Below are 27766 nucleotides of genomic sequence, written 5' to 3' on the forward strand. Positions count from 1 at the left end.
CGGTGGTGTCCTCCAGGGAAACAAGAAGGGAGGGATGGTTTTGGAGAGAAGACAGATCCTATTTTGGGCATGTTGAGTTTGAGAACTATGAGGCATCCACGTGGAGATGTCCAATAGGCAGTCAAGTCATAGCAGTGCTTTATTCAATTTAGTAAGCAGTTATTGAGCACCTACTGTTTTGTGCTCAGTGCTGACCTTCCTAAGCTCAAGTTGGTATCTTGGTATTTTATTACCAGGAATAGTCTGAGGGACAAAAAAAAATCCCACTGATACTATAGAAAACTAAGCACCATCACATTCATGTTTATAACTATTCCACGAAGTAGGAGAGAAAAAGGGCAACATCACTGAACATCTTATTCAAAACAATACTCTTTAATACATTCAACCATAACAAGATGATTAATGTAGGAATGTAGCATAAGTAGATTAGATTAAAAAAACACACCAATCTAAATTTGTAGTAAAAAATTGTAGCACTTGGCAAAATAAGAAAAGGGTAACACAAGCAATTTTGCGATCGGTTGTTGCTCCCCTGTAAAAACAATCTATTTCAGGCAAGTGTTCTTTATAAATAAATGCAGTAAAAAACCACCTGTAACACAAAGGTAATTAGCCTAGGACTAATGGATGACAGAACTGCCCACATGTAATCTCAGGACATAGGCTCTGGGTTATTAAGTATACAGAATATGGAATGCTCGAATCCAACATTCTTTCTAATAGCTGGAAGGGACAGTGGAATGTTAGAACACAGCATGCCAGAGGGTTGAGAGGAATTTTAGAAATCCTCTAGTCCCAACTTCCCATTTTAGAGATGAGGTTACATGTCTACAGCTGGCAAGTGGACTTGAGCCCACATCTCCTGACTTTAAACCCGATGTTCTTTCCATAATAGCCTGGGATGGAGATTGTAAAAATGTGACCCTGCTGGGGGCAATATTGATACATTTTATAATCTCCAAGAGTACTTGATTCTATTTCTCTCTTGAATTAAAAATGTGCACCCTATCACTCTTTCAGTTGCCATTAATGGCTCTGAATCTGGAAGCCTTTTTACTGACAATTTGTGAATGCATGGAACACCAGCTGAGGAACTCATCTAGCTCTCCTGAGTAATGGAGAAGGAACACCTCATGACAGTTTAAAGATTTTCAGCAAAGAAGGCCAGGACCTGGCTGTGCCAGTACCTTACAGAGTGACCTTGGGTAAGTCCTTTCCCTTGTGTCCTTATTTGTAAAATAATGGTGTCAGACTAAACAATTTCTAAAAGCTCTTTCTGAGTCCCAACAGCTATTGAGCTCTCATGACCGGAAGCAGATGACACAAAATCACGAGACAGCTGAAGTGAAAAGTGCAGCGGTCCATAGGTCTATTTCTGGCCCATAATCAGATTTCTGGAATCAAGTTCCATACTCTGTGGCATTCCTCTTACTTAATACTTTCTATACCAGCTGCCACTACAATCTGGTAACATCATATGTAGTAAGTTAAGAGTACTGGTCTTGTATTGAATATCCTCTGATTGATTTTGTTAGTTTTGCTGAACTGTCCTTTTCCCTTCTTTTCTATTTTGTTATAAGGGATGGCTACTTGAGTTAAGGGTGCAGGGAAGGGATTTATTCAGAAATGAAAGACAGCAAGGCAAAAAAAAAATATTTTTAAAGAGTACTGGGTCTTAAGATTCAGAACACTTAGGCTTGAATCCCAGTGTTGACATTTACTATGAATCAGCAAAAAATATTTTCTTTGAGTCTCAGTTCTCTCATCTGTAAAGTGGGGATAATACTATCTGAACTATCTTGAAGGATGGCTTTGTAAATCTTAAAGGATTATAGAAATATGAGTTTGTGGTGGTGTTTGTGATGGTGATAAAGGCCACCTTATGGAATATCATCATTGTTTTAAGTTACCTTAAAGTCATTCATATTTAATCAATTACTATAGGGCCTTTATTCCCCAAATGGAGAATGTGTAATTAAAAATACAGAAGCTCTTTAGGTGACAATTCTGCTCCCAGATAACTATTCCTTGCCCCAGCTGCTCTTTTTCTTCCTGCATTTATATACACAGGGCCCGAGGGAAAGAACTTACTCAGGGACAGAACTCAAAGTCTAAGTTAAGATTCAAGAGATTATAAAGTCTGTTGAGTCAAGTTAGCATTCATGGAGATAACTACATCCCAAGAAACAGGCAGGAAAACGAGTCTGTGGCAGACACCTAGAATATTACAGAGCAAATAAGCAAATGTTGATGAGATACCTATTTGGTCTCAAGTAACTCTTCTCCACTGAGTCTTCCCGCAAAGCCAGCCTCCTGTCCGTGTTCCCTCCTTGCTCTGTCATTGGTCTGACCAGGGGCCCAGACACGTATTTCGGGCATCAATGTTATGTTTGGTTAATACGCCAACCCAAACAGCAACTGTGTCTAAGTGCTGAATCCTACAGGAACAATGACTGGGGGAAAGGGAATGTTAAGAATGAATGATTTGCATTTTAGAAAATAGAAAACCCCAGAGCAGGGGGCAAATGGATTACATTAAGGCATTGATATTGTGCAATGCATAAAGCAGAGGTAGATGCAAAAAAGAGCTATTTTCCTGCTTTGCTGACTAGTGCTTGAGATGGTAGTTTTCCACAGACATTCATCAAGGAGGAGGCCATTGCTAGTTGGAACTGAATGAGAGCATCTTCTGTCATGCAAGAACCTGTGGTTATGGAGATGATTAATACTGTAGGTTCAGACTGGCAGCATAATATAATTGAACAGGCCCTGGATTCAGTGTCAGAGGACCTGGTTTGAGCTCGCCTCTGCCAATTATTAGTTTATGACCTTGGCCAAGGCTCTCTTGACCTCACCAAGGCTCATTCTATCTAGATACTTGCACTGTCTAGAGTTGTTGTGAGGAAAGTGCTTTTGTAAACTAGAAAGAACTTTGTATATATGAGCTGTTAACCATTTATTTCATCAGGAACTACAATCTTTCCATTCTGGGAGGCAAGGATGTATAGTTTTGCAGGTAGCACCTCAGTTCAAGGCCCAGATATGAAGCTTGCTTGCTATGTGGCATGGGCAAATCACATCACCTCTGAACTTAGGCACCCTCAAAACTGTAAAACAGGGATACATATTCAAAGCACAGAGGATGATGTAGAGGAATATAGTGGATGGCAGTAGGCTGTCATGTGTCACCAGAAAAAAGACAGCATCAAGAATGTCATCAGAGACACATAGGATGGGAAAAAGGAGTTGGGTCAGTCATGTAGCAAGAAAAATAATCAATAGAAAGTCTACATGCTCCATTGGGATTGATGTCAAGAGATCTAGAGGCCTCAATATGATGAGCGGATTCATGGCAGGCTAAGGACAAGAGTTGCACAGGATGAGAAGGTATGAATGGGTTGTTAATCTTCTAATCTTTGCTGCTAGAGGAAGCACTCACCCTGATGAGGTAACATCGACCCCAAGGAATAGGCACTACTCTACCAAATGGGATTGTGATGAGGTAAATGCTCTGTAGCCCTTAAAGTGTTATAAAAATGGCAGCTAATATTGTTCCAAGTCAGATAGGAACATCTGAAAAAAAAATCCCAACCCTAGTGAATATGTTGGCCATCATTTAAATTGCTATGTGGCATGGATTAATCCTGGATGTGACTGGGGATTGGATTATCCCCACTGGATAAATCCTCATTGTTGATCTAAAAGATCTAAAATGGGTATGCTGAGTCACACACACAATGTGGTGTATGGAGTGAGGCAAGGAGTAGTGGTGCTGAAGCAGGAAGAAGAGACCTTGTTCTCTCTCTCTGTAGTAGTCAATGTTAAACTTCTAGTAGCTCCTGGGTGGACATTTGGCTTCATGGCCAAACAATATCAGAGCATTCAAGTGATAACAAAACATTTCTGCAGGTGGAGGTGGTGTTTGGTAAAAGCAGATTATTTTGTTCTGCACAGACCCCATTCCCCATTAGGAAAGACCCTATACACTTTGGAAACCCAAATCCACAGTGGTCAATTATGGCACAGAAATGATGTGAAGCCTAGAAAATAGCTCTCTGAACATCCCTATGATGGTTTATCAGTTTCGGTGCTGAAATGCGCAGCTGGACTCCCTGCCCATTGAGGCGAATCATTCACAGGGGGCCTGTTAGCACGTGAACACAAAGATATTTTACTCAATAGGAAATGGGTTTTTAAGTATTAGGGCTCTATGAGGTATACAAACAATTCCCAAAGGGAACACAGAAAGTTTAAAAATAACAGCTATCCCATCTCCCTGAAAGCTCCACTCACACCTTAAAAAAGAGAACTTAATGTTGCTGAAATATGGAAGCACATATAGTAGAGGTAGTATGATGTAGTGGCTAGGGTGCTGGGCTTGGAGTCTGGCAGAAAGACAGGTTCAAATTCCATCTCTGACACTTACCACTTACTTGGATGACCTTGGGTAAGTCATTTAATCTCTAGGTGTCCCAGGCAATTTCTTAGGACTTATCCTATGATCCTACTAAACCATGGACAGGCCAGCATCTGCATTAGTAGAAGGAATTGCCCCAATGAAAGTCCACCATGCTGGTAAAAACCACCATTCCTCTGCATATTTGGTTCTTCGTCAAAGTGGAGAGTGTTCCTTCTGTCAAAGTTGAAAAACCCTTCTATGCCTTAGTTGCTATTAAGGCCGAGTTGATGGTATTCAGGAAATGAGGTGCAATAGCTGAAAAGTTCTCCACCTTGTAGCCAGTCTTCTGGTGCTAAACAGATACAGGGTTGGTTGGCAAGCCTGTGCTCCATGTCCTTCCAGCTTGGTAGAATTGCCAGACCTTTTGTTCTCCCAGCATAGCCTATGAGGCATGGTAACCTCCACATCAGGAAGTGACACTGGAGGAAGGCTTTATTGGAGGTTTATCATTTTTAGATTGTCTTTATGACATACTATGGCTTTTCCCCCTCCCCAGATTTATCCCAAGGCGGTCAGAGCCCTTCCTTGGTCTTGGCTAGGTTGGTTTCCAGATGACACACATACACACAAGTGTCTGCTAGCTCTCAAGCCTTCCTGGCTTGGTCAGACCTGTCAGAATCTCTGGAAAAGTTGGGGTCATTTCTACAACGCGGTAAGAAATCAGTGGCATCTTGGGACTTAAGAATGCTAAAAAGAACAAAGCCAGAGGCACAAACTGATGTGGAAAATAACAAGATAACTTCCTATGGTCATGGGCTTGAATTCTTCCTTTTTTCTCAATAGTCCTGAAGTCCCTTAATGTGCACAATCCTCTGACTTTTAGGGAGAGAGGGAGAAGGAGAGAGAGACAGAGAGAGAGAGAGAGAGAGAGAGACAGAAAGAGAGAAAGAGAAACACAAAATATAGAAATAACCCTAAGGACAATAGAGTCCCACTGTGTGCGACCAGGGGTGAAAAGCATATTATATCCACTTCTGGGATGAACAAATGGCATCACTTATGCTATCTATAAACAACTCCTTAATGATAAGAAAAGAAGCCAGTCATCGGGCCTGGGCTTGAATATTGTTTCTGATTTAGAGGTAGCCACCATGGGAGTGACAGGGCTTCTGTTTACTAGCATTTCCCTGACAAAGCTTCTTCCCTTCTCTTTGCCTCTCATTCCTTCTCAATATCAGTTAGGCTTAGGTCTCTCTTCTTGAACAGGGATGAGCTTTCCCTAGAAGGAGATAAAGTTGCATCTGGGACCTGGCTTGCCTCAGCTTCCCCTCCATAGCCTGGTCATCTAAAGACATAAACAGCCTCAGTCACAGGCAGTGGGGGCCCCTTGGATGGGGTGGATTTCTGAAGACCAAGAGTCATCACGTCCTTCACCACATTCTGCCCTGATGAAGAGACGCGTTTCCACGTGGAGATGAGGCGGCCACATCCGATGAAGTGCCGTCGTATCTTTGTCTCATATCCTTGCTGTGTTAGGGCAGAGCAGACCTTCAGTTAACACGAGGAGGACCAGGCACATCAACTGACGCAAAAATGTTACTACAATTTCACTTTGAAATAAAACTTTTTATCCTATCTCTATTTTGCTTTATTGATTAAAAAGAAAGTGCCTGGCGTCAACTGAAGCAGCTTGGCCCTTTGCAGCATTCTTAAACTGCGGCACTCCTAGTGTTAACTGTTCAATGACTTCTGAGGGCCTCATTCCTACCTTACGTCGAACCCGAACTAAGGGAGAGCCGGCATTCGAGCCACCTCAGATAGCGGCCAACATTGGGTACATCGCTATGGTCCTCAGTTTCCTTATCTGTAAAACAGGGAACTTTTACACTGCTTACCTTACTTGTTGATGCAACCATTTTGGTGCATGCCTGCACAACAGGTCAAGCACTGTGCTAGGCACTAGGGATACAAATGAGGATGACAACATAGTTCTTGATGTCAGGGAACTTACAGCCTAATAGATACAATATGAACATGACACCAGGTAGTGTATGATGAGGACAAAGGAGACATACAGGGCTCTGTGAAAATCTATGGAGGACGAGATCACTGTAAGCTGAAGGATTCAGGGAAACCTTCATGGAGGAGGGGGTATCTGAGCTGCACCTTGCAGGAAGAGAAAAATTTCAATAGATGGTGAGAGGTCAAGGTCCTAACCACCCATTTCAGGCTGGGAGGATGACACCTCATAGGCTGTGAAGCGCTACAGATAGGTGAGTTAACACATTCAAATCCTTATTGACCATGGCACTGGCAAGTTTAGGAAGGCTCTCATTCTGTTCCCTTGATCACACATATAGTACTGCATATTGTTATGTATAGAAGAGAGTGCAGAGCAGAGAAATATAAGTAGCTCACATTTATATGGTGCTCTACTGTTTATAAAATGTTTTCTTCACAATAACCCTGCAAAGGTAAGTTAATCAGTATTCCCATTAAACAGACATGAATACTGAGGCTCAGAAAGGGGATGTGATCTGCCTAAGGTGAGTAAGTGGCAGATTCAGGTCTTCTGACTCTTAAGTCCACAACTCTTTTCAAGAACAGATCCATTTAACCATTTGCTTGGCTAAAGATGGGATAGAAGAGGCAATTTTCAGCGTTCCCAAGGCAGGAGGCAGAGAAGTGACTTGTGGTGTGTGGAATTCTTCAATGTCCCAGCCTCCTAAGGCACAGAGAACCAGAGCCAATGCTTCCTCTCACGTTCAAGTTTAAGGTTTTGTCTCCTGGAAGGAAAATGAACAAAATCTAGACAGGGCTCAACCTGCTGACGAACTGGACCAAGAGAAAGAAAGCGGCATTGATGTGCTGAAGGGCAGAAAATGAGAGCCACTGGGATGAGTGAAAATGGGAAAATAAAAATTTTAAAAGCAACAAAAAGTCATCCAGTAAAACATTTAAAATAAATTCCCCAAAACCAGAAATAGGTTTCTTTTAAATTTGTGTTAAGGTCACTTACTTAATACTGTAAAAATGGTCAAGGTCTTTACCCACTAGATTGCATAAGAGGACCCAGAGAAGATTCTCTCTAGGAGTACCAGCTTGCATGTTACCATTCATTTGCTAACACCCCTTTAGGCAAAGGTGCCCTGGCAGGTAAACCTTTGGCTGACTTTGGGGGTCGCCTATTCAAATCCACAGAAGAATGAGCTGCCTGTTGGTGAGACATTCACTTCTGATGCTGCCTCAGGCTGTTCTCAAGCTCTTGGCCTATTTCCCTCAGACGCAAAAAGGAGCAGACAGATGGAGGTATTTTCCACACAACAAGCTCCTGATGATTTCACCCCTTGCAAATTTCACCATGAGTCTCATGCCTCTTAGAGAATTTACGATTACCAAATACTTTGAAAAGTCAGTGTATGTCATTCATTGATATTTTCTGGAGCTGAAAATAATGGGAGCACAGGAATAAAGCTGGATGGAGCAGAAGCGCACTTGCTCCATGCTTGATTAGACCACAAGCAGGAGGCAAAAGTAAAGAGGATCTACAAAGATTAGAAGGAGCTGGAGGCAACAGTGTGGATACCTTTAATTAGCTTGAGGAAGAGGAAGAAATCACAGCATGAATATCCAGCTCAAACCCTGACGTACTGGGCTTTGTTTGGCACAGCCTCCTCATAAGGTGAAACCACATTCCCAAGGGTTATGGGGAGGTAACTAACACTGCTGGGGTTAAGTACTAGCCAGAGGAATGTCAGATGACCGATTTGTGACTTGGGCCACTGGCCAAAATGACATGATAATGGGTGTCCCCAGTGTTATGGTGGGCCCTGGTTGTGATGTAATTAGTGATACTGTGAAGCTGTGACCCTCTGTGGGTCAATGATATGTGGAAAGTGCCTGTACAATGGGTTGTAGGGGATGAAGTAACAGATGTCAGATGTGGTGGCAGAAGTGAGCTAGAATGCGTGGCTCCCAATGAGAGAGAGTAGAGACAACACGTCCCACCTCCTGGTTCAAGGGATGGAGCTGAACGCAGTCCTACCGTTGGACCCTTTCACCTTGGCAACAATCTTCTAAGTTTCCTTCAACAAGTATCTGAATGAAGGGTGATGTAGCTAAGCATTACGTTTACTACTAAGCATCTGGATAGATACTTAGTCCGGTTCTACTCCAGTTAACAATTTCCATTATTCAACTGCATATTCGTTTAAAATCATAGAGAAAAGTTACATATGATCAGATTCAATCCACATCAAAGGGGAAAAAGGTCACTGTCCAGTGACCACTGGACAATGACTAGTGACTAGCTCATTAAAGAAGTCCAATTTCTGCAGCACTTCAATACACACATGAACATCATATTGTGTCCTTTTAGACACTATAAGGGAAATAAAGACACACTAAGTCCCCAGGATGCCCACTTCTCACTCTGTTTCTGGCCTGGTGGTGTTGGTCAAAGACTCCTCCTTTTACCACAAGGGCTGGTACACTGTTTAATATGGAAGCTTGAAGAGTCTTGGGATTCTTCCCAAGGCAATGAGGCCAGCAGTGGGCAGTTGTGCTTTCTTCACGGGACCTCTTCTCATAAATGCTTCTTGGGTGGCTCAACCAGGATCATGGGCCACATCCCGAAGAGAAACTATTCAGGTAAGGGTTCAAGGAGAGAGAAAGAAGAAAAATAGTCTTTCAATACAAGTCCTAGAAAAAGGTGAGTTAGAACATCCTGCCTAGTCTAGAACATCAGGGGATCCTGGCTGAATTTTAAGAACCAAGCTGTGGTTAATAGCAATGGTCTGCCTGAGGGAGGTCACATTAAGGTACCACTGTCTCCAACCATGGTAGATAGATACAAAGCTCTTATTCTTAGTGATAGACTAAGCTACGGGGAATTCTTGTATTCAAATGCACACAGACTAGGACTTACCTTCACCTTTGGTCTATACCGCAGATAAAGTGTCCTTGTGTATAAACTGAAAGGGAAAGAAAATGGCATTTCAGAGTCAGAATTACAGAAAATCTCAATTTGGAAGAGACTGGTGCTGCTACTTACTTCCTGCATGATTTCAGGCAAACCCCTTTCCCTCTTATGACCTAATCCAATCCACAGCTGAGTGGGGCCCTCTACAACAGTCCTACCAAATAATCATTTGGTCTTTGAAAAACTCCAGAGATGAGAAACTTACTGCCTCATGTGGCACAACTCTTTCCGTTTTCAGACAACTCTAATTGTTAGAAGTTTTAGCTCTAATTGGAAGTTTTTCCTTATAGTGAATTGATATCTATTTTTTAGACATATAAGTATATGCTAAATAGACTCGAAGTGATTTCTGGGGGGAGGCGTTAGAGAGTGAGGATCAGGAAAAGCCTCATGGAGAAAGTAGCATTTGTGCCGAGCTTTGAAGGTAGCTAGGGATTCTATGAGTCAGGGGTGAGGAAGAATTATATTTGAGGTACAGGGGATAGCTTATGCAAAGGCATGGAGAGGAGAGATTGTATTTTGTGCATGAAGAATAATAGTAAGAAAGCCAGTTTGACTGGACCACAGAGTGCATTATGTGAAGTAATGTGTAATAAACCCAGAGAGGCAGACTCTAGACAGGTTGTCAAAGACTTTAAATTAAAGACGGATTTGTATTTGATCCTAGAGGTCATAGGGGAGCTTACTGAATAGGGGAGGAAGATCAGTTTGGCAGGTGTGTGGAGGATGGGCCAGACAGAGGAGAAACTTGAGGCAGGGAAACTAATTAGAAAGCTACTGTAATTGTTTAGGTGAGAAGTGCCCTGAACCAGAATAAGGGTGGTGATTGTGTGAATGGACAGAAGTATGAGATGGTTAGGGAGTGTGGAAATGTAAGAAATCAAGAATAATTCTCAAGTTGTAAATTTGGGCACCTAGAAAGATGGATGATGGTGCCCTTGACAGAAATCAATCCAGGGAATGAGAAACAGATGTAGATTATATGATTATATTTTGTTGTTGTTCAGCCATTTTCAGTTGTGTTTGACTCCTCATGATCTCATGTGGGGTTTTCTTGGCAAAGATACTGGAGCAGTTTGCCATTTCCTTCTCCACATGAGGAAACTGAGGCAAACAGGGTGAAGTGACTTGATTACATTACAAAGGTACAAAATCAGCTATTCTAAAGCACCAGTATTTCACTCCTCTGTGCTCAAAAAGCTCCAGTGATTTGCTTTTGCTTCTAGGTTAAAATACAAATTCTGTCATTTAAAGCCCTGCATAACTAGGTGTGACTTTATTCACTACATTGGGGAGTCTTCATACCCCAGTGACAAGCACAGGGCCTGGAACAAAGTACACAGTAGTTAATAAATACTTGTCAATTGACTGACTCAAATACTTTCACAATTTGTCCCCAATTTATCTTCCAAGGATGACTTTACATTTCTCTCCCTTATGCACTCTCTGTTCCAACACAGCTGGGTTCCTTGCTGTTCTGCATGCAGGACATTCCACCTCTGCCTCCAGGCCTCTGGCCATGCTGAGAACACTCTCCTTTCTCATTTTTCTCTCTTGGATTCTCTAGTTCAGCTCAAGGCAAATGTTATTTCCTTCTCAAGGTTTTTCCTGATCTCCCAGTTGATGGTATTCTCTTCCACAGATATAACTGTATACATTTTGGTGTTGATTTCTCTGTGGCCATGCTGCAGGGTGTTTTCACCAGAAGAACAGAATCACGTAGAGCACAGGGATGTTTGAGTTGGTATCACCAGGGCCCAGAAGGTTGTAGGCCCTTAGTAGGTTATTGGATGAATTAAAGTGAATTTAAAGGAACAAGTTGCTATGTGAGGTTTGCTGGAAAAGATGAAGAAGGCCATCAGATTGCTGGAATTGGAGTTAGAAGACCTGGGTCCTAGTCCAAGTACAGACACAAAGCTGTGTTATTATGGACAAAGCACTTCACCACTCTGTGTCTCTTCATCTATAAGAGAGGACAATAAATCCAGGTCTTTCTGGAAATGATCTCAAGCTCTTCTCCCCATGGTCTCTCACACCCCATTATGCTACTTTGAAAGTTGACCCCCATGTTATTGGCAATAATTAATTTTTGCAAGAAAACCTTGGTTTCAAGCTATGTTTGTGGGCTGCTCAAAGTAGTGGACTTAAATACCTGCTGCCCAGGTGGAAGTTTACCGAGGACAAGTTTACCAGAACACTAAGTACAGGGCTACAAGAATGGAGCCATTGAATTTAAAGTATAGTTGTCAAAAAATTGTCTCTTAGGGTTGTTTTCAAGAAATCGTCATGGCAAGCCATCAAGTTAAGGGCCCTGAGACTGAATAATCTAGTCTGCGCCCTCAACGAGGACCTCCAATTATCCTCAAAGAGGACCTAGCTGTCACTAGCCATCACTGATGCCTGCAGTACCATCTCTGAGGAAGTACCGAGGAAGAAGAGGGCATTTCCCACCTTGGAAACAGATACAGAAATTGTACTTCATGCAGCAGAGCACTCTGTACCTCTCTGATGCACATAACATATGTTGGGGAACTTTAATCTTCAAGGTTGGTATCAACACCCTTTGTGGATTTCCTCATCATCAAGAGCAGTGCTTTAAACCCATTAGGTGCTTAATGTGTGCTTGCTTAACCAAAACTGAATAAAATCCACCATAAAAATGTTACCAGAATCAGGGCAACCTAACACCTCCTTTGTCTTTCTGTCCGTGTTCTTGCTGTGTCTGTCCTCTGAATGAGACTATGAACATTCAAGCGTCATGGAAGTGAGGTAAGCACTCAGCCCTTTCTGTTCCCTCTCCACAAGGGAATACAAACGTCAGCTTTGGGGCCTAGCTTAAGACACAACAGTAAGTAAGAAAGAACAACAACTTAAGACACAGCAGAGTCAGAGTACCCAGGTGTCCTGACTCTGAGTCAAAAATCACAGACTCACAACATATCACAGTTAGAGGGATCATAGGATTATAGATTAGAGACAGAAGGGATGTTAAGATATTTTGCCCAACCACCTTCTTTTACAAATGAGGATACCAAGGCCCTGGGGGGAAAAAACTTTCCCAGTAAGCAGTAGAATCAGGATACTTGTCTTTCTAGGGGGGCGCTAGGTGGTGCAGTGGATAGAGTGTGACCCTGGGCAAATCACTTTACCCTGTTTGCCTCAGTTTCCTCATCTGCAAAATGAGCTGCAAAAGGAAAAGTCAAAACAATCCAGTATTTTTGCCAAGACAACCCCAAATGGGGTCCCAAGAGTTGGACAAGACTGAACCACAACAAAATTCTTTCCATTGTACGAGGCTGCTTCTGAGTCATGATCCATAACAATCAGACTTAGGTTATCAGTATTCCTGTGTATTGAGCACAGTCAGTCTGTAGAAGATTAGGGTTTCCCCTATCTTTCTGTGATGGAGACTTATTTTTCATTTCCCCAAATCCTTGAGGTCACGTGGGCTAGAAGGGGAAGGAGTGCTCCCATTGAAGTTTCTGAGGAGGTAATGGTGCCGACCCCACAAGGGAGGGGAAGGCTTCTCTCTCCCCCCCGGGAACAGAGGATAGGAGAGCTGGAGGAGGTGTTAGAATACAGACTATCAGAGCTGAAAGCAGCCTGAGGCTATAGGATTCGAGAGCTAGAAAGGATCTTAGTGTTCCTAAAACCCAGTCCTGTCATTTTATGGAGAAGGAAATGGAAGACAGAAAAGGCAAAATGACACGTCCATGGTAAAGTAAGCGTGGAAAGCTTATCTTGGCAGACAAGGAGGGGTTGGGGTAGCCAGTTTGGAGACTTACCGTGTGCACTTGGAAATCCTGATCTAGGCAGATGTATTGGCTATGGTCAGTTTTTGAAAATGAGTCAGAAGGTGGCTAATATTAGCCAAGGAACGGGGAAGCAAGGGGCTACGGGTGAGGAATACTGCATATGCTGCTGCAAGTGTCAGATCTGTTGGCTATTCTTGCTTAATTTTTTTCTTTGCTACAAGAGGTGGCTCACTGGAAGCATGAGGAATGGCTTATCTTGAAATAATTGGGATGTAAAACCAAAAAACATCAATAAGAAATTACAATGACAGAGGAAGAGAAAGTAGAAAAAAGGTTAGGAATGCAAATATCCATATTTTACTTTTCAATTCTGAATCCTATTTCAAAGGGGATGGATATAGCTGGGTCATGTAGACATAATGGATGGGGGAAGTGAAGTGAGAAAGAGAGGGTAAGAGAAAGTCCTCGAGGTCTGGGGCTTACAGAGCCAAGGAAGAAAGACCTGGATACTCCATATGAAGCTGCTACCATTTTAACCAGAAAATCCCTAATGCAGAAAAGGTATCTGGGGCCACCAAGAGTATTCTGAGATGCACCAGCTCTTATGTAAACTGATTTCAAATGTTTCCTCTATTACATTCTCCTGGGAAGCTGGGCCTCACGTGTGGAGTATGTGTCAGCACTAATTGACTTTTGGCAGGCAAGAAAACCTTGTTATTGAGACATGGGCTAAGCAGGAGACTGAAAGAAACTACCTGTTTCCTACTAAGGAGCTGTTTACCAGAACATCCTGTTCCATCAAGCACACAGGGGTTATTGAGGCTATTTTTCCTAAGGCTCCAAAGGAAAGTTGTCCAAAAAACCAAAAATTTTCTAAATTGGAGTAGAGTAAAAATAATAGAGTGAGAATGTTTTAAAAATAAAAATTTTAGGATTAATTAGAACTTCTGAAATAGCTAAAAACTTATTCCTCAAAATATATTATTTATATTAATAGAATAATTAATTTATTAATAAAATAGTTCATATTTGTATAGTGTTTTATAAAGCTTTTTACAGAAATTCCATGAGGCAAACAATATAAATCTTGCTATCCTGTTCTAAACAGGCTCAGTGCTAAGTCATTGGGATAAAATGAAAGGCTAAAACTGTCCTTGTCCTCAGGGAGTTTGCATTCTGATAAGGAGAGACAATATTTAAATAAAAGGCATGTACAGGATACATACAGAAGAGATGAAAGTTAGCCTCAGAGGGGAAGGCTGTAGCAGATGGGAAGCCTGGAAAGGACTTCCTGCAGAAGGTATCATTGGAGCTGAGTCTTGAAGGAAGCCTGTGATTCCAAGAGACAGAGGTAAGGAGGGAGAGCCTTTCAGGCGTGGAGGACACCCAGTACAAAGGTATGCAGATGGGAGATGGAGTGTGAGAAACAGCAAGCAGACTAGTCTGGGTGGACAGCAGAAGATGCAGAGCGGGGCAGAATATAAGAAGGCTAAAAACTGGGCTCTAAGGCATAAGGTTGTGAAAGGCTTTAAATTTGATCTTGGAGGTAACAGTGAACCACTGGAGCTTACTGAGTAGGGTGTGGGGTGAGCTGGCAGACTTCAGTTTTAGCAAATGAGCTGTGAGCCTGGAACGATGGTGGCATCCTCTCCAGCAGAAAGGAAGTCTGGGAGAGGAAGGTTTTTGGGGGAAGGATAAGAGGATAGAGCTATTGAATTAACAAGATGCTAAGTAAGGCCTTCTAAGTTTGCTTCTTTGCCCAGAGCCGGTTTTAAGGAAAACTGTGGAGCCCACGAAGTAGTCACTACCTTTTCCTTATCCCTTTCAGGGCTTTCATCTTCTCTTCTCCTGAGCAGTTCAATTCCCTCCCAAATACTTGGTTTGGTTCGTATCATAGTGAGAGTGCCCCAGCTAGGTTTGTCATTCCACTTAGGTTCAGACTTTTAAGTCAGTCTACATTCAGCAACTGCTAATCTTTTCCTGCTTCTTAGGGTCCTCATTTATGCTAGGAATAATCCGATTCTCTAATTCACATGAGGGTATTAAAGGAAAGCTGAACAGCCAGCCCTGACTAGGTAATCCAAATCAATTAATCCATACTAAGCATCTACTCTCTATGTGTTGCACTCGGGTTGAGGATCCAAAGCTCTGTTCCATACATCCTGGGCTCTCAAGGGGTTTGTAGTATAACATAGAGGAAATACACCCACACCCACATCCAACTTTACTACATTGGCTATGATTTCCCCTCTTCCCTCTCCCCCAAATTGCTATTTCATACCTGAAAAGGATGTGAAGATAAGAGCCAAGGCCAGTAAGAATGTGCCACCAAGCATGTAACTGTGTAAAAACACCCACAAAAGGTGGTACCTTTGTTCGAAAGCTCCTGTTAGGAGGAAAAATAGAACAAACCAATTTTTGTATAACCACAAAAATATGCAATTATAGCACCTGCTGACACAGTCCTGGGGACTACCAAGCATGTGTTTTTCATGCATAGCAAAGAATGTAATTATATTACAAAACCTAACAAATAGGTGGGTCAAAAATGTATATACTGCATGATGATCAGGTTTCTTTAGTGCTCTGGGGCTTCCAAAGTACTTCTATTAAATCAACTATGTAAGGAAGAGGATACATATATGTAATATTTATAATTACATATCATTTTACATTTGCCATGCTTCTGGAAAAAAATGTAATTGTTTGTTTTTTCTTACCTTAGTGATTCACAAAAGATGTTGTCTACATTCCAAAGGAAAAATCCCATTAAAAATATGCCTAAGGATGTATAACCCAGTCCTCTAAGCCATGGATATACCCTATAGAGAAAAGGAAAAGCAAAATCTAATTCAGTCAAATCCACTGCTCAAAACTCTTGAATATCTCTGTGCTGTCTTCGGGATAAAGTGCTTAGCTTGGTATTTAAGGACTTCTGCAATCTGGACTCAACTTATTTTTACAGCCTTATGCCCATGGCTCTTCCCCTCATACTCTGTGTACACAGAGATCTCTTCCCTCCCCCTCTAATCCATAGTGCACACACTGACAGACTGATCTTCCAATAACTTCCAACATAACTTTGATCATGTCACTTTCCTGCTCCATTTTCTTGGCCATCTCCATACCATGTTTCAGTTTCTCTGTGGATTCCCTAGAAGTTTTTATTTAAATCATCATGCCATTAGCAACTAGGGATCTGGCCATTCTCCCTGAATGAAACTTGGATTCCTCCCCTGGAACCACCTTGGGCTCTGACAGGTAAGCTTTGACCTTACCAGGCTTCCATGCCACTTCCTGGACATCTTCACACTGTATGCCCTCTCCCTCCAACCTTTCTAGCTCCCTTTAATGTACTGTCTTCCTCCATTAGAATGTACGCTCTATGAAGGTAAGGACTGTCTTGCTTACTTGCATTTTTATTGCTTTTATTGCTTGCATTTAGCATAGAGCACAGCACCTAGTAAGTACTTAAATGCTTTATATATCTGCTCAAAAATCTTTCACAATTGCCTACTGGATGTAGTCCAAACTCCTTTGCCTGACAATCAAGGCTTTCTACAACTTGGCCCTAATCAATGAAATTGATAGCATTTTAATAAGATAACAAAAGCCAGCAGACAATAATAAAAAGGGGAATCTCAGTCAAAGTAACTCCAAAACCGGCAAAGCCAAGATGGCGGACTAGGGACAGCCACCCAGCCAAATTCTCCCACCATTCCCCTCCAAACAACTTTAAAATAATGCCTCAAATCAAACTTTAGAACAGCAAAGTCAACAAAAAGTTGGGGTGAGATATTTTCCTGGCTGAAGAAAACTTAAAAGTTCAACAGGAGAAGTCTGTAACACTGGGGGAAGAGGGGAATGGTCTGATGGAGGTCTGTCTGGACACACACATGGTGGTGGCAACAGCAGCAGCAGCAGTAGTTTCAGGAGCCCTCAGCCTAAAAATGGTGAGGGAGTTAGACAACTGTTCAGAAAGAGATTACAGGTGACCTTTGCTAGCACTGGGTACAAGTGGCGTACAACTGACTGGCAACTCTATTATCCATACACACTTCTGGGTCACAATTCTAGGGTGGAGAGCAGTCAGTCACAAGGTAGCAGGATCCCTGGTCACAGTACCAAAGCAGAAAAGAATGCTAGTGCATGCAGCTGCAGGGGCCCAGAGCGCAGACCAGTGGCCACATCTCTCCCAGGATCACTCAGCAAGCAAAAATGAGTGTAATCCTTCAGGGGAAAAAGTGAATACTTAATGAAATAGAGGACTTTAAAGCAATACTGGTGACAAGACCAAAACTGAATAGAAAATTTGACATATAAACAGAGGGCTCAAGAGAGGTATAAAAAGGTAAATATTAAAAAGTGGTCATAAGGGACTCAAAGTCAAACTGTTTACATTCCTGTATGGGAAGATGACACGTGTAACTTCTAAGAAGTTTATCATTATTAGGGTAGTTAAAAGGAGTTTACATAAACAGAGGGCATGGGTGTGAGTTGATTATGTTGGAATAATTTCTCCAAAAAATGAAGAGATGAGAAAGAGGGATGCACTGGGAGAAAGGGGAAGAGAGAAGTAGAATGGGGAAAATTTTCTCACATAAAAGAGGCATGCAAGGAAGAACATTTACAGTGAAAGGGAAGATGGAAGGGGGGTGTAGCAGGCAATGCTTAAACCTTACTCTCATCAGAATTGGCTCAAAGAGAGAATAACATACATATTCAGTTGGGTATAGAAATGTAATCCACTCAATACGGAAAATGGAGGGGAGAGAGATAAGAGAAAGGGAGGAGGTACAAGAGACAGAGAAGGGAAATATACACTTAATAATCATAACTATGAATCTGAACGGAATGAGCTCACCCAATAAAATGAAAGCCGATAGCAGAATGGATCAGAAACCAGAATCCAACAATATGTTATTTATAAGAGGCACACTTGAAACAGAAAGATACATACACAGAGTTAAAATAAATGGCTGGAGCAGAGTCTATTTATATACTTCAGCTGAAGTAAAAAAGGCAGGGGTAGCAATCATGATCACAGACAAAGCAAAAGCAAAAATAAATGAAATTAAAGGACAAAATCAGGGCAACTACATTTTGCTAAAAGGCACCACAGTCAATGAAATAATATTAAAAAAAAATTATAGTAAATTTCTCTGATAGAGACCTCATTTCTCCAATATATACTGGGTATAGAACTGAGTTAAACTGATAAAAATAAGAGCCATTCACCAACTGATAAATGGTCAAAGGATATTAGCAAGTAGTTTTCAGAAGAAGAAATCAGAGTTATCTATAATCATGTGAAAAATATTCTAAATCACTATTGATTAGAGAAAGGTAAGTTAAAACAACTTTGAGGTAATGCCTCATACCAATCAGAAAAGATAAATACTGGAGGAGATGAGGGAAAAATAGGTACACTAATGAACTGCTGGTGGGGTAGTGAACTGGTCCAACCATTCTGGAGAACTGGAACTAGGCCCAAATGGTTATAAAACTACATACCCTTTGTCCCAGCAATACCACCATTAAGTTTGTATCCTAAGGAGATCAAAGGACAAAGGAAAAGGACCTATATGTACAAAAATATTTTTAACAGCTCTTTTTGTGGTGGCAAAGAATTAGAAATGGAAGGGATGCTCCTTAATTCGAGAAAGGCTGAATAAGTTGTGGCATATAATTGTGATAAAGTACTATTGTGCTATAAGAAATGATGAGGGGGTGGCTTCGGAAAAACATGTTAAGACCTATATAAACTGATGCAAAGTGCAGTGAGAAGAACCAGGAAATCATTGTGTATAATACCAGCAATGCTGTAATGATAATCAACTGTGAAACACTTGGCTACTCTGATAAATACAATGATCCAAGACAATTCCAAAGGACCCATGATGAAAAAATGCTGTCTCCCTTCAGAGAAAGAACTGATAAACTCTGAGTGTAAACTGAAGTATAATTTTCTTATTTTTTTATTTTTCTTGCTTTTTAAAAAAAATATGGCTAATATAAAAATGTTTTGCATGATTTCACATGTAAAACTGTTATATTACTTGCCTTCTCAGTGGGTAGGGAGAGGATGGAAGGGAGGGAAAGAATCTGGAATTCAAAATTTAAAAAGAAAGAATGATAAAAATAACTAAATAATCAATTTTTTAAAAGAGTGAAGAAGACCAGAGTTTGAATCCTATCGCAGAAATTACTAGCTATGTGAGCTTTCCTCATCTGTAAAATGGGAATAATAAAGCTCTTACCTCACATGATTAGTATGAAGATTAAACAAGAATATATGTGCATACATAAATTAAACTAATATATATACATAAATAACTACAAAATAAATAAAATATTTGGGAGTGAAGTAACTAAAGCATATGCAATACTTGTATGGATTTTAAAAGATACTTATAATAAAATAATTACAATAAAAATTACAAAATGCTCCTCAAAGAAATAAAGAACAACTTAAATAGCTGCAGGAGTATCCAGTTTTCATAGATAAGCTGTGCCAATATAATTGATATGACAATACTACTAAAGTTAATTCACAGATTTAATGATGCACTAATCAAAATACCAAAAGAATACTTTACAGAGTTAGGTAAAATAAGAACAAAGTTCATTTGAAAGAACAAAACATCCAGAATATCAAAGCAAATAATGGGGAGGAAATGTAGGAAAGAAGGGAGAATAGCACTTCCAGACCTCAAACTATATCCTAAAGCATAAATCATTAAAACCATTTGGAACTGGTCAAATCATGAAAAAGGAGATCAATGGAATAGACTAGACAAGAAAGAATCAGAAATAATGGATTCCTATAAACTAGTGTTCAATAAACCTGAAAGCATAAATTAACTACGAAAAAACTCCCTATTTGATAAGAACCACTGCGAAAACTAAAAAGCAGTTTGGCAGAAATGAGGGTTAGATCAACATCTTATACAATATTCCACAACAAATTTAAAATAGATACATGACCAGAATATTACAGATTAAAGTATAAAAATATTTTAAAAAGAGATAATATACTTTTTATAGCCATGGGTAAAGGGTGAATTTTTGGGGGGGGGAGCTAGGCAGTGGGGTTAAGTGACTTGCCCAGGGTCACACAGCTAGTAAGTGTCAAGTGTCTGAGGCTAGATTTGAACTCAGGTCCTCCTGACTCCAAGGCTGGAGCTCTATCCACTGTGCTACGTAGCTGCCCCTAGAGGGTAAATTCTTAACCCAACAAGGATAAAGGCATTTACAAAAGATAAAAGGATGACTGATTACATGAAGTTGAAAAGCTTTTATATAAAATTAAAACATCTAGGATAAAGGAAGCAAGTAATGGAGAAAAAAATCTTCCTATAAAATATTTATGATAAGGTTTGATATTCAAGATATACAGACAACAGAAATAATGACAAGTTATAATAGCATTTATATAGTGCTTAAAGGTTCGCAAAGCACTTTAAAAATATTATTCATTTAGTCCTTATGACAATCCTGGAATCCTGCTCTTATTATCCTCATTTTACAGATGAGGGAACTGAGGAAGACAGAGATTAAGTGACTTGAACAGGATCAAATAGCTAGGTAATAATCTGAGACCAGATTCAAACTCGGGTCTTCCTGATTCTAAGTCTGCTGTATCACCTGGCTGCCACAATGCCAAACACATTAGGAAATGCCATTTCCTAGTAAGAATTACAACCTATTAAGAACCAAATGAAAGAATGAGTTAAATCACTAATAAGAGAAATGTAAATCAACAATTCTGAGGTTCCATCTCATACCCAGTACATTCTTAAAGATTACAAAAGACATGAATGGTCAATGTTGGAGAGGTTGCAGAAGGACAATTACACCAACCCATTGTTGGTGGAGCTGTGAATTTGCCCAACCATTCTGGAAAACAATTTGGAATTATATGAAGAGCCTCAAGGCCACATGTCGCTGTCTAGGTCCTCAAGTGAAGCTCTTGGAGAACAGATCTCCTTAATATTTGTTCTTAAAACTTGGACTCAGTCAAAAGGCTGCACCCAAGGACCTAGAAGGCCACATGTGACCTCGAGTCTGTAAATTCCCCACCCTAGGCTAGAACATCATGCTGAATCCAATTAGAAGATATTCAATAGGGATAAATAAATGTAAAATCTTATACTTGTTTTAAAAAAATAACCTCTAAGAATAGGTACTGTACATCATCTATGTTGGACCCCATTTAGAGTACTGTATTAATTTCTGGGCACTACCTTTTAAGAACACAGATATGGTGATGAGTGTCCAGAAAAAGGCAATCGTGATGGTAAATGATCTTGAATCATGATGTTCGAGGAAAAGTTGAAGGATTTGGGGCATGTTTAGCCTGGAAAAAAGAAGACTCCAAGAGAACTGCTGCTATCTTCAAGCATTTGGAGACCTGTCATGTGGAGAAGGGATTAGATTTGTTCTGGTCAGTCTCAGAGGACAGAACCAAGAGCAATGGATACAAGATGCAAAGAAGCAAGTTCAGCTTGGCATCTGGGCACACTTCCTAACAACTCAGGGGGTCTAGAAATGGAGGGGCTTCCTCTGGAGGTGGGGAGCTCCTCTTCCTTAGAAGGCTGTAAGTAGAGGTGGGAGAACCATGTGTTGGGGGTATCAGAGTGGGGGTTTCTTGGAATGTGGCTCCCGAGCTTCCTTCCAACTCCAATTCTGTACAGACTCAGTGATCTGAGGCCAGGAAGAACACTTTCAGTTCAGGGAGCAGGGAAGGTAAATGGAGGAAATGGTACATAAACTGGGCCTTGAAGGAAAAATTAAATGGACAAAGATAAGGAGATAATTCCAGGCCTGGGGATGATCTATGAAAGTGCATGGGGCCGGTAAAGGCAGGGTGAGATCAAGGAACAGTTAATAGTCAGGCTGTGGATAGACTGTAGAAGGGAATTACTGTGAAGTAAGACTCAAAGTGAAGATTGCAGCCAGGCTGTGGAAGGCTTTCTCTGCTAGGGTAAGGAGTTTGCATTTTATCATGTAAGTAACAGAACTACTGAACGCTACAATTAGGAAGGGACCCTAAAGGCCACCTTATACCTTTTACAATATCTTCAACAAGTAGTTCAGTTACCAGTAATAAAGAACTCACCACTTCCCATTTTACTTTTGGACATCTCAAGTTGGTAGGAAGCTTTTCCTTAACATGCATGTAAATCTGGTTCTTTTTATCTTTCACATATTGCTATTATTTTTGCTCTTTGGTGTAAAGCAGAACAAGTTATTACTTAGAACACAGAATGACAAAAAAAAAAAAAAAGAACACAGAATGACAGTGTTATAAGGGGCCTTAGAAGACATCTAGGCCAATTTATCAATTTGAGATGAGATGAGAAAATTGAGCATCAAAACCTTAGTTAAGGTCATACAGCCAGCAGAGGTAAGACTTGAATCTAGAACCCCTTCAGAACCCCCTGACCTTGAATGGCCAGATCCAAAGAGGTCATTAACAATTTGATATCAACTTGGAAGTAAATCTTTAGTGGAGTCCTCCACAGATCTGTGCATGGCTTTGTGATATTTAACATTTTTAAAAAAACCAGTGACCTGGATAAAGTCATAAAGGGTACGCTTGTCAAATTTTTACATGACACAAAGCTGGGACAGAGAACAGACTAAATGAAAGTCAGAATACAAAAAAAGATCTTGATGTGTAAGTTGAACTGAATAAGATTTGATTTAATAAACTCAATTCAAAATACAACATTTATTAGGTACCTATTATGTGCCAGACACTGTGCTACGGGCTGGGGATACAAAAATAGGCAAAAGACAGGTAAAAAGACCCTGCTCTAAAAGAACTTACATTCTAATGTGAGGAGAGGGAAATAATATGCAAACAAACATATACAAAGCAAGCTATATTCAGGATGAATAGGGAAGATGAAAGTTAGCAGAGTTATCACCAAATGTGGCCTCCTCCAAGCCTCTGCCCCGGATCCTCTTCTTTTCTTTCTATGATTTGGATTAAGGCGCAGATAGCATATTTATCGTATTTGCAGAGGACACAAAGCTGGCAATGATAACTAACACACTAGATGACAGAGTCAAGATTTGAGAAGATCTTCACAGGTTAGAGCACCATCACTTTCTCCCTTAATGGTCTCATCAGTTTCCATAGGTTCAACTCAATGACTCCTAAATCCATATGTCAAGTTCTAATCTCTCAAATGAACTCCAATTCTGCTTAAGTAACTGTTGCTACCATCAAAATAATGCTGCTAGGTTACGCTGCGAAGAGAGCACTAGGTTTAGAGTCCGGAAGACCTAATTTCAAATCCTGTTTCAGATACGAGGTGGGTGACTCTGAGTGAGTGATTTTACCTCTCTGAGCCTCAGTTTCCCCATCTTTCAAATGAGGGGGTTGGACCTGCTGGCCTCCAAGGCCCCTTCCAGTTCTACACCCATGATTCATGCCCATCATGATCTATGATCCCCTGGGCCCTTCTCTCCACTCTTACCCTCTCAGTCCAGGTCCTCCTCTCTTCTAGATTACTGTACAGTCCCTAATTGGTCTCCTTGCCAGTCCAGTCCATCCCACAACTGCTGCCAAAGTGATCTTCCTGAAGTGCAAGCCTGGCCATGCGACTCCCCTACTCCATTAATTCTAGCAGCTTCCCGATTGTCTCCAGGATTAACTAGAATCCCTCTGTTTAGCTTTTAAAGCCCCCAGACAGCCTGATCCCGCCTGTCTTTCCAACCTAATTGGACCTGGCTCTCTCTGTGAGTCAGCTACACTACTTTCTTTTTTCTGCCTCACACTCCACTGGTCATCCCCTAAGCCCCCTTCTTTTCATATCATCACATCTTCCTTTAAGACCTGTGTCTTCAAACTTAAGGACCATCTTCTGCATGAAGGTTTTCTTGATCCCCCCTGAATTCTCCCTCCCAAACTATTTTGTATATAATGACTTTTCATTTATTTGTCCTTATTCACTTTATATTTATGAAGTATGTCATTATACATGTACTCGGTATGTCTACCCTGTTGCAATGTAAATTCCTCATGAACATGGTTTCCATTCTTTGTACTTGTATCTCCAGTACTGACCACAATGCCTGGCACATAGTAGATGCTTAATACTTGTTGACTGATTGCTGAACCCTTCCAACCGCGTGCCCCATTGGCATCTCAAAACTCAATTCATATAAAACAGAATTCACTATATTGCTCCCAAATCTCCTCCTCCACCACACTTCCCCATCTCTGTTGTGGATATCACTATCCTTCCAGTCACCTAAGTTTACAACACTGGAGGCATCCTCAACTCTCTCCCCTCTCTCCCTCACTTGCTGAGCCTTGCTGATTCTACCTCCACCCCCCCGCCCCACAGCTTCTGCCCTCCTGCAGGTCTTCATTACCTCTTGCCTAGACTATATCAATAACCTCCTAATTGGTCTCCCTGCTTATAGTCTCTCCCTTCTCCAATTTCATTAAGTTACCAAACTGATATCTACAAAACACAGATCTGACTTTTTCATTACCCTAGTCAAAAATCTTTACGTGCTTGCTAATGCCTTTAGGATACAACACAAACTCCTCAGCCAGGCATTTAAAGCTTTGCACAATGTGCCTCACACCTATCTTTGCAGTCTGATTTTCTATTACTCCCTTTCATGCACTGTCTATTCCAAATTGGCTTTCTGGGTGTTCTTGCTATCTGACAATTCATCTCCTGCTGTCTCTGTTGTGCCTTGAAACAGTGCAGAACATGTGCCAATGGCTGGAATATCCCTTTGTGTCTTGGAATCACTTGGTTTCTTCTAGACCTAGCTGTAGAGCCACCTCCTCCAGGAAGCCTCCCCCCTTCCCAGCTGATAATACTCTCCCTTATTTCAATTACTTTGCATTATACTTGGCATTTACTGTGTTTTGTGGAGAATGTAAGTTCCTTGAGGTCAGGGACTGTCCTCCTCAGCTTTTGTTTTTGTATCCCCAGTGTCCTGGGGGCTTAAGAAATGTCTGTTGTTGAATAATAGTAATATCTTTAAAAAGTCAACTTCACAAGAAGATTCTGTTGAACAGTAATCTGAAAAGGATCTAGGGCTTTTAGTAGAATACATGCTCAATATAAATCAACAATGTGAAATAGCAACCAAAAAAGCTAATGCAATCTCAGGATGCATTAAGAGAAGTATATTATTCAATTCTAGAGAGGTGATGGACAACTAGGTGACACAATGGATAGAGTACTGGGCCTGGAGTCAAGAAGACTCATCTTCTTGAGTTCAAATATGGCCTCAGACACTTACTAGCTGTGTGATCCCAGGGCAAGTCACTTAACACTGTTTGCCTCAGTTTCCTCATCCATAAAATGAGCTGGAGGAGGAAATGGCAAACCACTCCAATATCTCTGCCAAGAAAATCCCAAATGGGGTCACGAAGAGTCAGACACAACTGACAACAACAACAACAGAGAGGTGATAATTTAATTGTATTCTCTCCTTATCAGACTACATGTGGAATATTATGTTTCACTCAGGCAAGAAGGATATCAATAAACTGGAAAGGGTTTAGAGCAAGTCAATCAAGATGGTGAAGAGCCCTAACTTCATGTGAAATGAAGAGAGAAAGAAAGAACTGGAGATATTTAGAGATTTAGGGAAGATATAGATAACTTTCATCAAGTATTTAAAAGGCTATCCTTTTAAATGGAAGAGAAATCAACCTTATTCTAGTTGGCCCCAAAGGGAAAAGAGGCAAATTTAGACTTGACTGGAGAAGAGCCTTCCTAACCACTGGAGCTTTCCCAAAGTGAGATGGACGGTCGTGGGAGGTGGCGAGTTTCCCCTCCACCAGGTCTTGAAGTGGAGGCTGGGTGACAATTTATTGGATATGACGTGAAGGGGATTCTATCTCAAGTATGAGTTGGACCAGATGGCTGCTAAGGTCCTTTCCAACTTTAAAATTATATGACTTTGGGGAATGGACAATTGGATTTTCTAACAATAAAAACATGCATATTAAAAAACCTATATTAAAAAGTTGTTTTCATTTGCACCACACTGTGTGTTTCATCCCTTCCAAGTATAAAACTTTTGGTTCTGTGAGTAAAAGTTAGAAGTGTACATTGTGTGTGTGTCTATCTATAAGCTACTGGACTTGGAGCTCCCTGAGGGTAGGAACCATATATATTCTTTTAATTTAATTTAACAAGTACATATTAAGTGTCTAAAATTTGGGGAGGCCCTGTGGTTGGTATAGGGGCTAAAAAGACAGTTATGACACAGATTTTGCTCTCAAAGATTTAAAATATAATAGGGAAAAGTACAAATACACCAATACCTATAATATAGGTGAGGTGAATCTTGGTAGTTAACCAAAGGGACACAAGAAATTTGAGGAGGGAGAGATTACTTTCAGTTGGGGTGGGGTGCAAGGAATGGTTAGGGAAGGCTTCATGGAGGCACATCCTTGAAGGATGGGAAGCGTTTCAACAGATGGAGAAAAAGTTTGTGGAGGGAGGAGGAGTCCACTCCAGGAATAATGGATAGCACTGAGTAAAGGAATATAAAAAGAAAGCTGGACGAGAATAGGGGAAAGTGAGGTATGGGAAAACAGTATGAGATAAGTTACCTTCATCTTCATTTTCCACATAGAACACAGCATCAGGACCTCAAGCATATTAGGCACTCAAATACTTGTTGAATGAATATGTGTCTCTGTATAAATCCTCAGATTTCAGAAAGTAAAGTTTTATTTCAAGATCAAAGTGCAAATTGGAAATTTGTGTAAAATACTGCCTAAATATTTGATGGCATGATGGGAAATGTGATGGAAATAAGGAAATCATTCTGATTCAGGGATGGGGAACCTGTGGCCTTGAGGTCACGTGTGGCTCTCTAGGTCTTCAAGTGCTGTCCTTTGACTGAATATTTGTTCTGTGAAGTGTGGATTCAGTTAAAGGGCCGCACTTGAACCTAGAGAGCCACATGTGGCCTTGAGGCTGCAGGTTCCCCACCCCTGTATTACATTTCTCTGACAGCTCAGAGTTTGTACAGCCTCATGAAGGGGAAGGTTCTAGGGCAACGTTTGGTGTCAAATCCTGATCTCTTCTAGTCACTGTCGTGATCTCTGTACGCCAGTGTTCTCAGAGATGTGCAAAGTGACTCTCAAGGTTTGGGACTCTGAATATCTCTTCCTCAGGTGCTGTAAGTCTGGGGTGGGGAAGAATAGGTTTTCAATTTTTTCCTAAGTTGTTCCAACCTTATCTTTAGGATGAAAAAAAAAAGAAAAACACTGTCAAGGATATTGTAGACAAACTCAGACATAAGCAGAGTAATGGGATTACTGAACTGGCAGACCCTAAAGATCATAATGCAAGTTCCTGCGAGACAGCAGGGTAGAACAGACAGACAAATGGATTGCAAATCAGAAGATTTAAGCTTGTGTTCCAACTCTATCACTATTTAGACATGATCTTGGGCAGGTCACTTCAGTTTTTTCATCTGTAAAATGGGGATAGAAATTCTTTTAATCCCTACCTTCCCTGGTGGTTGTTATTGTAAACCAAAAAGAACTACAAAAAATGGGAGTTATTGTTATTATTTGATAGGGGAGAAAACTAAGATAAGCCCAGGAGAAGAGAAGAGATTTGC

General features: G+C 40.8%; 1 protein-coding gene across 2 annotated transcripts in view; it reads right to left on the reverse strand.

Moving 5' to 3' along the window:
• Nucleotides 1-354: 354 nt before the first annotated feature.
• Nucleotides 355-27766, reverse strand: part of ACER3 (alkaline ceramidase 3) — a 200915-nt gene continuing 173503 nt past the window's right edge. For both annotated transcript variants that reach the window (XM_027848145.1, XM_027848146.1), the window contains 4 exons: nt 15859-15960; nt 15420-15524; nt 9330-9375; nt 355-9044 (listed from right to left, as the gene is read on the reverse strand). In XM_027848145.1, coding sequence (XP_027703946.1) covers nt 8988-9044; nt 9330-9375; nt 15420-15524; nt 15859-15960 — 310 coding nt within the window. In that variant the 3' untranslated portion in view covers nt 355-8987. The remainder of the gene's footprint in view (nt 9045-9329; nt 9376-15419; nt 15525-15858; nt 15961-27766) is intronic.

This window comes from Vombatus ursinus, unplaced genomic scaffold, assembly GCF_900497805.2.
Source record: "Vombatus ursinus unplaced genomic scaffold, bare-nosed wombat genome assembly UNPS02005659.1, whole genome shotgun sequence".
Classification (NCBI taxonomy): domain Eukaryota; kingdom Metazoa; phylum Chordata; class Mammalia; order Diprotodontia; family Vombatidae; genus Vombatus; species Vombatus ursinus.